At 36.2% G+C, this 16,264-nt stretch overlaps 2 protein-coding genes across 2 annotated transcripts in view; both read right to left on the bottom strand.

The window, feature by feature from the left end:
• The window catches only part of LOC127628590 (stAR-related lipid transfer protein 4-like), an 8,166-nt gene extending 3,637 nt beyond the window's left edge, over positions 1-4,529 (bottom strand). The window contains exon 1 of the mRNA XM_052105362.1: positions 4,412-4,529. Coding sequence (XP_051961322.1) covers positions 4,412-4,529 — 118 coding nt within the window. The remainder of the gene's footprint in view (positions 1-4,411) is intronic.
• A 3,931-nt stretch (positions 4,530-8,460) lies between these two features.
• LOC127629031 (E3 ubiquitin-protein ligase TRIM39-like) lies at positions 8,461-14,983 on the bottom strand. The gene is made up of 6 exons (XM_052106048.1): positions 14,381-14,983; positions 14,099-14,194; positions 9,861-10,091; positions 9,718-9,740; positions 9,524-9,642; positions 8,461-9,436 (listed from the first exon to the last, which is right to left on the bottom strand). The coding sequence occupies exons 1-6, from the start codon at positions 14,744-14,746 to the stop codon at positions 8,901-8,903; spliced, it is 1,371 nt and encodes a 456-aa protein (XP_051962008.1). The 5' UTR covers positions 14,747-14,983; the 3' UTR covers positions 8,461-8,900.
• Between the last annotated feature and the right edge of the window lie 1,281 nt (positions 14,984-16,264).

Raw genomic sequence — 16,264 nt, 5'->3', positions numbered from 1 at the left:
TTTAGTAACCTCATATGCTCTCTCCTGAGTCACTGTCAAGCGTTTCTTTGACTGTGCGTTTCCCCACGCTTGAAGGAGATAAGTTCTCACTATTTGAAGTTATAAACTGGATTCCACTCAATGATTAGGCCTCGTGAATTACTTCCATCCATTTATTATACAATTCATGTAGGTAAAAAACCTTCAAAAACATAAATCATACATACAGTGTTAATCACAAGGAAACCCAATAAAGTGCATAAGTTAGCAGGTTTAACATGACTTAATTTTAACATTTTTGCGCAGCACTACAAATACATCAGTACCTTAAGTTAACAAACCATTTAAAACATGAACATTCCACCAAACCTAAATATATTACAGAAAGGATATATATTCTATATTCTTTAATTGAATATACACATTCAATTAAAGATGGTAAGTATTATACAGCTCAATAACAAATTACATCCGTAATTTACCCTACATAAAGTACAAAATAAATGTATTAATAGCTTTTACACATTTGGATGGTTTAAATTGACTAGACTTTAACCACAAAGGCCATGAAATAACCTATGCTTTTAACCATATTTATAAATGAATTGCCATTTTAATAAGTAAACAAACTATATGCAATTATATAGTCAAATCACTTAAGTTAATATTTCTATTTATCGAATGGGTTTAAGCAGTATCCCATATGATTTGGACAGCTGTTAAATATTTCAAACACCGTTACCAAATCAAACCAGGCAAACTAAGTAGATTAATTTAAATATACACGAATAGGCATATTTTAACACACTACACCAATAAACACCATATATTAAAAATATGCTACTTCAGAACAATGACGGGATTTACAAAGCTTCATTGAACGCTATATTCACACGCTGATAACAGCAATTAGCAAGCATTACAAAGTTCAGTGTTTTTCAACCAGCAGAGCTTCAAGCTTACCGGCTGTCACTTCAGAGTTCTTTGGTGAGTACACAATCCCGCACAGTGTTCAAAACAGACATCAAGCTCTAATACTCGAGCCAGCGCTGCTGTCTGCTGTAGCGTCAGCTCCCAGTGCACACAAACAATAGCAACGGTGCGTTGCCTTATCCGGTCTGGGCACGCGCAACTTATTGCGGATTAGCTTCACCTGGTACTAATGAGGGAATGAGGGGTGATGGGCTGTTTGCCGCAACAGTCACACAAAGGCCAGGAAACTCATAGAAGTACTTTGATATAAAAACATACTAGAATATTGAAAAATATACTATAACATCTGGAGAAAAACTGCACTCTTCATGTGATATTATATTAGATTAACTATATTAAATGATATAAACCGACTAAATCACAGTGAAAGCGTTAAAATCTAAATGCGCACCCGGACTAGTCTAATCTACAAGACTAACGTTACATCACGTAGTGTATGCGTACACTCTATATGTGTGTGTGTGTGTGGGGGGGGCGCCTCCATAAAAAGAGACTTCAGTTTGCAAGTGCACATGGGGACAAAGATCTGACTTTTGGAGAAATGTCATCTGGTCTGATGAAACATATATTGACCTGTTTGGCCATAATGACCATCGTTATGCTTGGAGAAAAAAGGTGAGGCTTGCAAGCCGAAGAACAGCAACCCAACCGTGAAGCATGGGGGTGCAGTATTATGTTGTGGAGGTGCTTTTCTGCTGGAGGGACTGGTGCACTTCACAAAATAGATGACGTCATGAGGAAGGAACATTATGTGTATATATTCAAGCAACATCTCAAGACATCAGCCAGGAACTTAAAGCTCATTCGCAAATGAGTTTTCCAAATGGACAATGACCTCAAGCACACCTCCAAAATTGTGGCAAAATGGCTTAAGAACAACAAAGTCAAGATTCACGGTTAGTCAGTTTTGCCATTAGTTGATGTGTTTGGTCAATGCAGAATACTCATGCATCACTGTGCATGAGAGAGAGAATCTGCCTCATCCGTTTGAATCTTTTAAGTTGTATCGTGCCTTTATAAAATCTGTGTACGCTTTCTGAATTTGAGCTGTTTTTGACGACCTGCTGTTTCTCACAGAAAAACTCTGTTCTGTTCTCTGTAGGTCAGACGCAGGGAGATTGAAGAGGGCAAAGTTCCCAGTGTCACCTGCACTCCCCCAGCTCACCTGTGTGTGTAGAAGAAGGTTTGTTCATCCTGACAGAAAGGGTCTCTCAGAGCACGGGCTCGTTCTAGTGGTTTATATCTGCAACATTACGGCTAATGTCTGTCTTTATGGTTGTTAATTAACATTTATTGCTGTTTGTAATAACAGACCAATAACAGTTTGTTTACATCCAAAATCTGAAAATAATCTGGCCTCACACACTTTTTTTATTTCTAATTTATTGCAATTTTCCAATCAGTATTGTAACATTATCATGAACTTTTAGTGTTTTTCATTTGAGAATCACAGAACTGAATATTTATTTAAATGCAGCAGTTTTATAGAGATTTTAATATGGCATGTTGTTGGTAAAGATGCAGCAATATAGACATTTTAAACTATATGACATGAAAATGATTAATACATTTTTTTTTATTATTTTGATGTAAAAAATAACAATATAATGGCTGATCTAATGCACATTTGTTTGCTTTTTTCCACCAAATATAAAAGCAACAATTACAATGTTACATAAAGTGATCTCAAGCATTGAAACATGGAAATGTAGCAGTAAAGACGATCTGTTTATGTTCTGAAACTTTGCATAGAAGAATGTTTCTGTTTTAAACTGGAACTAAATAAGCCTCGATGTTTCTGCTTGTAATATTTGACTAATTAGGAAAAATACTGCTAATAAAAAATGACCATAGTGGCAGATATGTATATGGTCATGCATATATCCATGTGCAGTAGTTTAGGGTTCAGAATGTCATGATAGATTTAATCCCTTTAAATTCAGGTGTAATCCGACAGGAGAAATGTCTTTAAATCACCTGTCTTTTAATGTTGTCCTTCACTCTTCATGCTCATTTCTCTGGGGTCTTTAAGAATGGCTCAGCAACCGTTCTTTACTTCTGCTGGTGTGTTTACCTGTGAAGTTTCTGTTCATTTCTTTTTAATTTAACACGGTGGCTGTGATTTGATCTGCAAAGACATTCTCTCTCTGTACTTGTGCTTTTTCTTCTTCGTGGCAGCGTCACAATCAGGAGATGGGAAAGCACAAGAATACCTGTTACCATAGTGAGTAAACACGCTTGAGTTTGATGTTTCACTTGAACTCCTTTTTAACTCATCTTCCTGTTCTCAATTAAGCAAATATTGAATTTACATTCATGCATTTGGCAGACACTTTTATCCAAAGGGACTTACAGTGCACTTATTACAGGGACAATCCCCCCCGGAGCAACCTGGAGTTAAGTGTCTTACTCATGGACACAATGGTGGTGGCTGTGGGGATCGAACCAGCAACCTTCTGATTACATGTATGTGCTTTAGCCCACTACGCCACCACCACCACTCATCAATTAATACTAAGCAAATGCATTGGAAATATATCAAGAGGGTGTGTTTATTCAAATGGTATTTAGACTCCTGCAATGTGATTTGCACGTTTGCGATTAATTGATAGTTTATTAGTTGTGGATATTCCATGTAATTGGCATCTCTAGATTGTCGAGATCTACTTTGAAATGTTATTCTGTTTTCCCAGACAGTGAATATAACGCATTTCTGTTAAAGAGCAGCTATTTAGTTTTTTCAAATATGATCTTTCATATTTAAATGAAAATCTGTTCATGAAAATCATTCATAAAGCTGTTTATGAATGAAAATCAAAGTTTTGGGAGTTTTTGACCCCCAAAAGAAAGAACCGATTCTGAACACCTGAAACGGGTCATTAGTAAATCCAGACGTACTTCCTGTACTAATCTACATAATTTGTTGACAAAAACCCGCCTCTGGTCTTCATTGGCTGCTCGTGAACCGCTTTGACCCGCCCTTAAACACTACACTAAGCGGTAGACCAATCACAACAGACTGGGACATCTGACCAATCAGAGCAGAGTATGCTCTCTGAAAGGAGGAGTTTAGAACGGATCATTGAACTAGTCGGTTTTGACACTGGGGGATTAAAAAGGTTCAATTATGAGCAAATTAAAGTGTTTTTTAATCATGGATGCATGTAAATCTATTGTATGAGACCTTGGGCACGTTTAAACAAAATGTGGGCAACAAAATTGGGCACGTTTAAAACCATAATAGGTGCACTAAGTAATTGCATTAGGATGTATTTAAAGGTGTTAATTTGCATCTATATCATGAAATCGGTGCGCTATTGCAGATATTCTAGTTTTTCAGAGATTGTAGCAAAAAAAATTTGTGTGAGTTGAGCTGAACTGTTGAGGTCTAAATTTCCCCTGGATGCAAAACTTGTCATAATTCATTCTACAAACTCACCATTATCTTCCCCCTCCATTTTGACCACATTCACCACAGAGGCACAACACGAGCAGACCTTCAAAGACGAGAATGACAACGCCACATTCAATAGACCCTCCCCGATCTGACCCCCCATGAGGCCTCTGAAGTCACCACCCTCCCTGCAGAAGAGCCCGCCCCTGTGAGACAGACTCCACCCCTCAGGTAGTGTGGGAGGAGCCTGTTGCTGGTGATGATGCGGTGGGAGGTCACAGCAGTGACGAATCTCCCAATAAATCGACCTCACAGAAGAAGAAAAAGTTTCACATCCCGTCGTTCCTAAAGAAAAACTAAAAGAAGAGTGAAAGCTAGAGAGGAAGAGAGCTCAGGCGTTAGGAAATACCCCACTTTAAAAAATATTTTAGTTTTTGTATTCAGTTTGTTCACATTTAGTGTGTGGATCTGTTTGTATGAAAGGGTCAGATTGATTTTATTCTTTGAACAGTTCTTTTATAAACGCTGACAGGTAAAGTGGACTTTGAGGTAAATTGTGGCTTGTTAGTCATGAGCTCACACTCTGATGTCATCATTATCTTCCATGTTTTTATAAAATAATCTTAATATCCACTATTATGTATTGGGAATATCACAAATGTTATTTTTAGGGAAAAAGGAAAGAATGGAAGAGTTGAAGTTCCTCCAGGTGTTAATTCAGATTGTAACGCCGCTGCACGCTTTAGATTTATCAAATCATGTCCATAAACATTTCAAAAATGGATGACCCAGAGTGTAACGGTCCATTCATAAAATACAAAGATTCACAACAGATCTCACCTGAACAGGTACATGCTGTGCTAAACTTGTCAAGAACATGTCCGGGGCATTTCACCCCAAAATCAAAAGAACGAAAAGTTTATGTCACAAAAATGGTAGAAAATGATGATGTATGACAAAAAAATGATAAATAAATAAACATCTGGACATATTTTGGTAATGAGAATTTGAATTAAAATATAAAATCAATGCAGCAAATAGTAACATGATATATAGTTTACCAATACATTTATTTATATTTACAAACGTACTTTACAATTAAATCAGTAACATTTTCACATACTAATAAAATTATTTGCAATTAAAATATTTTGGGAAGAAATGTGTTAATTGTCAAGAAAGTGCAACAAATCTTAATATTATATGGGGAAATTATTTATTATTTGATTGTAACAAATTACAGTTGAGTTGAAAAAGACTTAAAAGGCAGAAAATAGTGAAATACTAACAATAATTAATATTGATGATAATATCTTTGTCTTCAAGGTTGTTCAGACGTCAGTTCTGAATGTGGACTAATGTGAAGTCCATGAGAACCGCTCGCTTTAGATCACTATAAAGTCTGAAATATGTTCTGATGTTGTGGCTTCTGCTTGTGTTTCTCTGTTCATGTTCTCCTGAAGTTACATTGATGGCGTTACTCACATGAGATATTCTCATTTCTTCAACCACAATTATTTATTTTCAACCATGAATAAAAGTGTGATTTCATTATTTGTATTTTAACAGCAGAAAAGACAAGTGAAGGAATTAATAGACAAAACAAACTTATTCTGACTTTGTGCTTCAGAGACTCATTTAAGAGTTCTCTGGTAAGATCAATAGAGAAGAAATGTCACGAACAAAATTGAACAATAGAAATATTCTCTTAATAAATGTGTGTGTGTGTGTGTGTGTGTGTGTGTGTGTGTGTGTGTGTGTGTGTGTGTGTGTGTGTGTGTTATCTGTCACAGTCCAGCTCAACTGTTCTGTCGTATAATGATCAATAACAACCCGAGATCACATTATTAAGATGTACAGTAAATCACTGATCTCACACTGGTCTGCCACTGCGAGGACGATCAGCGGTCCTTCCTGTCTCCCTGTAGTGCTGTCTTAGGCGTCTCACAGTACAGACATTGCAATTTATTACCCTGGCCACATCTGCAGTCCTCATGCCTCCATGCAGTATGCCTAAGGCACGTTCACGCAGATGAGCAGGGACCCCGGGCATCTTTCTTTTGGTGTTTTTCAGAGTAGAAAGGTCTCTTTAGTGTCCTAAGTTTTTATAACTGACCTTAATTACCATAACTGTGACCTTACCATTTGTAAGCTGTTAGTGTCTCAATGACCGTTCCACAGGTGCATGTTCATTCATTGTTTATGGTTCATTGAACAAGCATGGAAAACATTGTTTAAATCCTTTACAATAAAGATCTGAAAAGTTATTTGTATTTATACAAAATACTTTAAAATACAGAGTCCTGAAAAGGGGATGTTTCTTTTTTGCTGAGTTAATAAACATACATATATATTTATACACAATAGTGTATGGTAATGTGTAATCCATTCTTCTGGACATTAAAAAAAAGTTATTTATATAAACATAAGATACACAAATGATCTAAATACAAAATACATTCAACTGTAAACTAAAAACTGAAGTCTAAGTTTTTAAATATGCTGTAAGAAATTTTCCAGGAGTTCAATGGATCTATTCTTAATTTATTTAGTTTACAGCTAAATGTATTTTGCCTTAATAACTTCTTACCGATTGTTGGTGTCGACGAGCCAACAACGCTTCAAAGTTGTGTAAAATACAATTTTCTTCACAAGAAAATCAAATTCACCAGAAACAAGATGGAGTCCATTTTTGCATCAAGTTTGCCTTCGGACTCGGATGGAGGACACCGATAAGAAGAACCCAGCGAAAATGTGCGCTTGTGCACTTGGGTTGGTTTTTGTTGGTAGTTTACTTTTCTACAATTTGTTTTAATAATAAGATATATAGTAGCGTACAACAGCGTTTTCATTAATTGTATCTTTAATAACACAGATTAAATGTTTATATTATCTTTTCATGAAAAATAAAATATAAGCATGACAAATTGAAATAATTTCTCTATCATTAATGTAATCTGTGACTGGGCCTGTGTGTAAGTAATCACTCTGAGAGCAGGTGGATGGTCACTCAAGGCTTCTCTTTTATTGGACCTGGGACAAACAACCAAAGGCTGGTAAATACAGTGGTTCAATGTTGCTCAGTCATCTTTAAAATGAAATAAAAACACTTTCCGTTCACAAATAAGTTAATTACACACATCTTGGGTTTATCTCTGCAAATATTACATATTTGACCCGACTGACAGGATCAGAATGATCACAGATTAATCAGATACATTCTTGTGACTTAAACGTCGAACTTGTGTCTGCAGATGAACATAATTCATTTTAATAACAGAGCAATCGTCAGAGCAATTTACCAACAGCGAGAGATATGAGGCTCTGCTGTGGATCACGTAGCACCACCCCACTATGTAACCTATGCAAATACCTGCAAATTTGCATCAACCAATATCGAGATGTCCCAATCTTAGCATGAATTTAACAGTAATTTCAACACCGTTACACATATCAAATGAACAGTTGTGAAAAGATTAACTCTATTATGATCATTGAATTATGATTATTTTTTTATTAATGCTAAAATAAAATATTGAATTGCCTATTATACTATTATATATATATATAAAGATTAGAGAGATTATCAAATTCATGAAGCCACACAGATGAAATGTTCATGGCAAATGTCTGCGACAGCTCCCGTGTGTTCTCTGTCGCATGGAATTTACGTCAGTGTCTGAAATCGTTCACTCATTTCGTTCACTCACTGCTGAAATATAGTGCACTCACAGCCATTCACTATATAGGAAATAGTGAACGAGTGGGTGATTTCAGACACAGCATTGGACTCACCTTTCCTCTACTGCAGTAGAAAACTACTTTTCTGTGTGTTACTTACCTGTTATCAACACACACACACACACATAAACACACACTCGCGCGCACACACACATATTATGTGTTTGTAACACTGTGAAATTATTCACCTTAATGTCGCGATCAACACTGAACAATGGAAATACTCTTAATAAACGTGTGTGTTAGTTATCTGTCACAGTCCAGCTCAACTCTATATTTTACTTTAGTGTATCAGATTAAGTTATAAATGTGAGTGTTTGGAGTTAAAACAATAAAACACATTTTTATGGTACTTTTTATTTTACAAACACAAATTAAACTTCTTAAAAACTCTTGAAAAGTTTCCATGACTTGATGATGATATGTTTTATAAAATAGTCTTTAAAACACCAGTTGGTAAGTGAATTTATAACTGAAAATACAGATAAAACATCTAAATATACATCTTTACAATGAGTTGAGGAGTTGTATTATAATGATTATTTTGAGAATTTAATTGGTCATTATATCTGTCATATAATGATCAATAACAACCCGAGATAACATTATTAAGATGTACAGTAAATCACTGATCTCACATATGAATTCACATCTTAGCCAGCATCATTAAAAAGCATTAAAACATGTCAGATTAAATTAATTAACAGCTGATGCTACAAAGACACATTTGATTAGTCTGTCTTCTACAGAAACTCAACTTTTGTAGATACAAGTTTAATCTGTAATTTCATTCTTAAGTCTTTTTTTCAGAGGAGTTCACTGGTAAGATCATCAGAGGAGAAATTTTACATTTAACACTGAACAATGGAAATAATCTCTCAGTAAACGTGTGTGTGAAAGTGTGTATGTGTGTGTTAGTGAGAGGATCAGAGAATGACAGTTTTCCTCTGTCACAGTCCAGCTGAACTCTGATTCTCTGGAGTTTCTCTTTCACTGAGACACGAGGTGTTTGATCAGGTGAAATGAATGCATCATATATACCATCATAAAACCCCACACACCAGAATCCACTCCTGGATAATATGTTCTTCTTCCTCTGAGCAGATTCTGTCATCACACCCAAATACCAGCTTGTACAGTCTCCAACCTGAACATCCCAACAGTGAATCCCTGAATTAAAACCCTCTGAACCCAAAACACACTTATACATATCAAATCTCTCAGTATTATCAGGAAGCAGCTGTTCCTCTTCACTGAATCTCACACTGATCAGATCATCAGACACGATGAGATTACAGTGAGCAGTGTTGGGGTCCAAAGTCACTGGAGCTGAAGAGAGAGGACAGATACACACTCAAACACACATCAAATAACACAAATGATCATTATGAATTCATTGTTGTATTCTCAACTCACTGTATTGAACATTTTCCTGCATCTTCTGTATCACAGTGAACTTCAGGTTGCTCAGATGTTTTGGGACATTGATCAGAACTCCTGAAATGTTCTCTGGATCTGCTGGTGTACACTGGGTTCTGAAAAACATTCAGGAGTCAGTCATGTTGATTTGGGTTCAGAACCGAGAGAGAAACAGGAAACACAATACAAACCTTTCCATTGTGCTCTTCAAGTTCTGTACAAAGAAAGAAACACAGATTATTCATCCAAACTGAATTTGCTTTTAATGTTTGAAACTGACATTTGTCTCCAGTATAATGAATATTGAAGTTGTATAAATGTTCATTGTTTCCACCTGTAGGAATGAAAGATCTTCAGCTGTCATCTGCTCCTCTATGACTCTGATTGTGTGTGAAAGAGATGAAATCTGTCTGCTCATCTTCTCAATCTTCTCCTTCATCATCTGACTCTTCTGCTCCTCTTCCTCTCTCAGTGCTGTTATTCTGGCGGCCTCTTCATCATGTAGAAACTGGTGAAGTTTCTCAAACTCCTCATTAATCTTCCTCTCTGTGTGTCGAGCCTGAAACTGAAACAAAAGACATTTCAGAGAAAGATCTGATGGTCAAACTGTATATCGATATACACTTCCAAAAATGGGATGTTTCCACTGATCTATATATATAACTGGATAGCTCATGACGTCACAACAGTGAAGCTACTGCGCCGCCATCTTGGTATTCCCTAACGTTCTGTATTCCTATGGGTCTCAATGGGAAATCGTCTGTTTTGGTGAGTAATTTTACCTATCCAGTCACATAAAAAAAATGTTTTATGTCTGCATACACTGCATCACAATGCAATCTTCCTAAATATGTAATTCATTATTTATTTTGACTGTCATTTTTCCCCTGCTTATTCTAAATGTGAGCGTGTTATGTTACTCTTTATTGCAGCAGCATTACGTTCAGCGGCGACGTGTTACCTCAATAGAAACAAGTTTAAGAAACTGAGGTAAGATATCAGTAGACTTTTTCAAACATGTTTTTAGCAGGCTTTAAAGTTTTTATTCTGAATACATAATTATGTTTTGTAGCTTTTGTTTACGTTGAACGTGCATTGTGGTTATTTTCTTATGATAAATGAATATTAGCTATGCAGCTAACGTTAACTTAGGAAAATAACCACAATGAATAACAGTATAACTCACCAAGTTAGCTTTTTTGGTCAAGTTGAATATCTAATTGCGGATCAACACCGGTTACATATGATAAATATAATGCCTTCATTAATTCTCTGTGTGTGATTTGTACTTTTTGCAGTGCAGGCCTGAATACGGACCAGCTCACGGGCATCATTTATAAAGTGATCAATTGGAATAGACGAGGAGCAGGGCTGGACTGGTAATCTGGCCTACCGGACATTTTTCCGGTGGACCGACGCACTTTGAGGCCGATCAGGGTGGACTGGCCATCGGGAGAACTGAGCGGGCCGCAGACAGTGTCGGCCGCGATAATCTAAAACGAGCCGCCGCGTTAGCGGAAAACCACCACCCCCCAACAAATTTTGGGCCAGTTATGTCAAATCCCGTTCCGATTTCTCTTCCCAGTCCAGCCCTGACAGGGAGCACATGGATATTGTTGAAGTTAAACAAGGTGAGTTTGCCGTTTGGATTTCAATAAACATCCCACTGAATGTTAGATAAAGCTGGAATTGGTTTGCAACAGGAGGAAAAGCTGTATGAGGAGTCAGCCTGGCTTCACTGAAGAGCTGTTTTAACAGAGTAAAAAATATTATACTATCTGTTTTTATTTGCAATGAAGATACTTTTGCAACATGCAGTATAAGTGTCATAAAATTACTGTGTTTCAGATAGTATAACATATATAACATTTAATATTAATAGAAAAGTTGACCCAAATATGTAAATTCTGTCATCATATACTCAACCTCATGTCCTTCCAAATCCATGTGACTTTCCCCAAAAATGTATTTTGTATTCCATATAAGGAAAGTAAATGGTGAGCAAAATAGCTTGTTTTGGTCACCAATGGCATTCATTATATGGACAAAACATTCTTTAACATGTCATCTTTTCTGTTTCACAGAAAAAGTCATACAGGTTTGGAAGGACATGAGGTTGAGTAAATAGCTGTGTGTAAGGTCTTAAGTTGGGGTATAAAGTTCAAGGCTTCAGTAACTACTAGTTAGTTTGCAATTAAGTCTGTGCTTAATTTGGTTGCTCCACCTGTTCTTAAAGTCTTAACTAGTAAGTCGTAAACTCTCCATAAAGTGATGCGTAGTCGCATAATATGAAGTTTATCTGCATTGATCCAATAAGCACCTTCATATTTGTACACAGAAGTATTAAAAATCCATGAACTTCAATTTGATTTTGTTACGGTTGATGTTCAAACCTTGTTTGCTTACGTAACCGTCACTGCGGACGTCACAAGAGCAGCTCTCTTGAGAGACATATTTTGATAATTAAGATATTATTTTAATTATTTAACATTTTATACTTTTATATTTGACTGTCATTCATATGATTTTGAAGCCTGAAAAGGAAATCATACCCTTATTTTATTATATGACTCAAGCTTGTAAAAATTTGTATTAAATGAATTAGTGAGTTTGTATGGTAATAAATCATCATATTTATGAAACACCTAAAACAGGCAATTAATTGTCATAATCACAATTATTTGATTGATGCCTGATATGCAAAACATGAGCTTATTGATGTCATAAAATATCAGTCTGCTTTTTTATTCCATCAGTTACTCCTGCTCGGAGTCTTCCTTAAATATTTAGTTTATACTTAGGGTTACATTCTACCGAAGTTTAATGGTGCAATGCTCAAATATTTAGTAGTGCGTAAATTGTGACTTCGTGCCCATTTACGCCACAACTAGGCTAAGTTTAAACTTTTGTATAGCTGGTGCAACCAGCCCCTGATCTTTATATCAAACTTTTATTTGTTCTTGTTTTGCAGTGCAAGCTTGCCCAGAGTTTTCTTAAGCCGTTTGGAGTGTGATGCAGCACGTTTCCTTGGCCATGAGCCTGATGTTTGTGCAGCTTTCTGCAATGCACTTTGAGTATGAAGATGTGATTGTTGTATGGTTCTAGGTTGAACATGTTTGCCTCAAGTTCCTTGAATGCAGAACCACCATGGAGATCCAGAACCTTTGTGGGGACAGAGATGGGCCTTGTGATTGTGTGCTGTTGAAGAAATCTCTCAGCTGTCTTGCAGACTTTCAGGACGCTGTCTGACGGTCTTATAAATCCACCTCAGGGCTTCATGTCGATCAGTGTGTTCATCTTGGGAAGAGCTCTCGACACTCTGTGCTGATTAACAGGTAGTGCACAGAATCATCTTCATAGTTGTTTTAACTGCAAAGCCTGCTATGTACCCCTCCACAGCCTCTTTGAACATGGACAAGCTGGGAAGACATACAGTGATGTTTTTCTCTGTGTCTTCTGTTTCAGGCTGAACATATCAGAAGATGTTCCTCCAGTGTCACTGTGCTATCCGGTGGAGAACTGTCAGCCACTAGCTCTGATGGCATGTCTTGCTATCATTCTTTTGAAAGCTGAATAATGTGGGATTGTTGTTAAATCCATTAGCAGACTTGTTCCCACATATCTGCAAATTTGTACTGTATTGTTCAGTTTAAGTCAATTTTTTTGTGTACTTGGAAGCTTTTGTTATTGAACAAATAAAATATGTATGATTTCCTTGTGTGCATATGTCAATAAACTTATTTCTAATTATGATTTAAAAGATCAGGGGATTGTTGAAATAATTAAATTCTCACAAGCTGGTATGTACATATTCCAGAAATGAATGCAAATGGATAATTCCATTATGTAAAGGTAAATTAATTTATGTGTGTGTGTGTGTGTGTGTGTATATATACACATACTGTATATGAACTTGTGTGTATACTACGTTTTTATATTTGGTTCTTCTGGATTTATTCTTAAGATGTACTGTCTAGTTACAATATCAACACAAAGCTAGTCGTTTTTATTAACAACTTTAAAATTTGTTGATGTGCATGCCCCCTAAATTAGTTCACATTTACTATATAATCTAGTAAAAATGGTTAATAATGTTGGCAAATTATGCAGTTGTATAATTTGTCAACATTATGAACAATGAGCATCAACAGATTTAAACTATGAAGGCAGAGAAACATTGCATCCTGCAACAATCTGCAGATGGATAACTTTGCTTTAAAAAGGGGTATTAATACACTTTGGTGTTGTATTTTTACTGTTGATTATTAAAGATTATGATCGTTATGCCCACTCTACATGGGGATAACGTCTAATTTGTGCTTAATAGGTACATAGTCTGTATAAATTACAACCTGTGGGCACTTTAGCCGCATCCTTAAGTGAGTGTTGTTTCGCGGTTAAACGCTGCACATGCCGCGATGCTCTCTGTCGGTAGGGAATAGTAAGATGGCCGCCAGAGCACTTCCGGTAGCTTCACCTACTGCTGGCAGTTTAGAATAATATGAGCAATCCTGTTATATATATAGATCAGTGGATGTTTCACACTCTTTAATTACACAGTTTAATTCAAACCTTAATATGTTCTGCAGTTTGATCCAAATTCTGTTTAAACTTCTCAAATATTCTCAGTTTCTCCTGTAAGGGTTTTAGTGCAGTTTTGAGTTTCTCCTGAAAGAAATGGACGTTAATATAAAGAGTTCTTACTTTCCAGCCCTGTTCTGCTTTTAGATCATTATGAGTTTGACCAGAATAATCTTCATTTACTGTCTGTAATTATTTGTTCATATATGCAATCATAAAGTATGCTGCAAGTTGTGCTGATTCAATAAATGTTTTGAATATAATTGATCTGACCTTATGTTTTTTGTGTGTTCTGGAATCTCGACACACCAAACACACCGGCTGTTGATCATCGAGACAGAAGAGTTTGAGTTTCTCTTCATGAAGACTGCAGACTGCTTCACATCCTGATGAAGATCTTTGACTTCTCTCCTGTAAGAAAGTCTCACACAGGTTCTTCAAAACCCGATTTAATGTTGGCATGTCCCTTGATGATCTTTTTCTGCAAACTGGACATTCTTTCGATCCTTTACTTTCCCAAAACTTCTGAATACACTCTTCACACACACTGTGACTACAGGACAGAAGAACAGGATTTTTAAAAACATCACAGCACACAGGACAAGAGAAATCCTCCTCAGAAAAAGATGCAGACGCCATTTTCTGAGCCACACGTCCAAATCCTTCTTCAAAGTTTCACTTCAGTTTACTAATCCCGTTTTAACACTCAGTATTCTGTTTTTAAATCAAAGAGTTTCACATTCACAGCAGATCATTTCAATAATGTGCATCTGAAATATTACTGTCCAAATCCTGATCAAATTATTCCGTGTTCTTCAGTCGAATGAGCTTCAGGTCAGACGTGATCTAAAACTGTAGATTAACAACTGAACTGGGGGCAGCAGAGACCACGTTGATGACGCCACTCATATGACGCAATGACGTAAGAGCACGCCTCCGTCAGCTGACCAGTGAGCCGCTGCGGAATTAACGCTATATTTTCATAAATAACACCGACAGAACGATCATGAGGCGATAAATATCCGCTCCGGTGAGTAAAACACACAACGACATTTAATCTGACGCGACCTGACACTCATATAGATGTGCTGTCATATAATAATAATAATAATAATAATAATAATAATAATGATAAACACAGAGATGAACGGGCCGGTGGTCAATATACTCACACACACTCACATCACTATTTCATACTGGCATACATTATACACTAATTATCTACTCACGTAAACTATACACTCTTTTCAATATATACACATAAAACATTGAGACACACACTATCTGCACTATACCCACTATAAATACACATATGTTACAAAAGAGTACCAAATGACATGCATATATGTACATACAGTGGTTAAATTGGCTTTTGTAGGGAGGGGAGCCCTTATTTACCGTGAATGGTCATCATTTAAAATCCCGCCGTAAAATGACTTAATGTGTTTTTACACCAAAGGGGCTCTTTTTCCATGTATTAATGTGTAAGGTAGGGATGAGTAGTTATTCAAACAAAGACAAATACTTTACAATTCACTTATTTTATTATTATTTTTTATTTGTGCAATTTAGAAACGTTGAAGTCCCTTCGCACCTGTATGTTAATGTAACTCTTGCAGTAATTATTTATCATATTCATGCAGCCTGTGTTATTCTGTTGAGTGTTGAAAACCATCGAGGAGAAACGCATCATGACAAGTTTTAGAAAGAAAAAAAAAGAGTAAACTCGTCTGCTTTGCGACAAACATTAGTCATTCTATAATTTTTTTTTTATTATTATTATTAAAACTGAATAATAAATTAACAGGGAAGTAGAGATGGCAAAATAAATGTATAATCTCCGCCTTTATTGAGTTTTGTAATGCCTGATAGAAAAGTATCTATCTTTGAGAGCAATATAATACTTTAGGCAATTGCAGAATAGTCCCATTAGTCACAGATACACTTCAGAAAATTGAGTACACAACTATTTATGGCCTTAAAAGTTACAAAAACCAAATCAATGCAGAACATTGTATCTCAAAAGCATTACAATGTGGCCCCCCATGCACTACTTAAAGCCCGATGTGGCCCCTTTACCAAAATAGTTAAAAATATTAATAATTACACACATCACCTTTACAAATTTGTTTCAGGATTTTACACGAGTAAAAGTAA

Source organism: Xyrauchen texanus, chromosome 35 (genome assembly GCF_025860055.1).
Source record: "Xyrauchen texanus isolate HMW12.3.18 chromosome 35, RBS_HiC_50CHRs, whole genome shotgun sequence".
NCBI lineage: Eukaryota > Metazoa > Chordata > Actinopteri > Cypriniformes > Catostomidae > Xyrauchen > Xyrauchen texanus.
This window is presented reverse-complemented; position numbering and strand designations above follow the sequence as displayed.

Excerpts from the sequence above, each read along its gene's own strand:
- LOC127629031 (XM_052106048.1), bottom strand. The coding sequence starts at position 14,746 with ATGGCGTCTGCATCTTTTTCTGAGGAGGATTTCTCTTGTCCTGTGTGC. Across the intron at positions 10,092-14,098 it reads AAACTGCAGAACATATTAAG|TTTCAGGCTCGACACACAGA; the intron begins GTTTGAATTAAA and ends CTTTTGTTTCAG. Across the intron at positions 9,643-9,717 it reads TTGAAGAGCACAATGGAAAG|AACCCAGTGTACACCAGCAG; the intron begins GTTTGTATTGTG and ends AATGTTTTTCAG.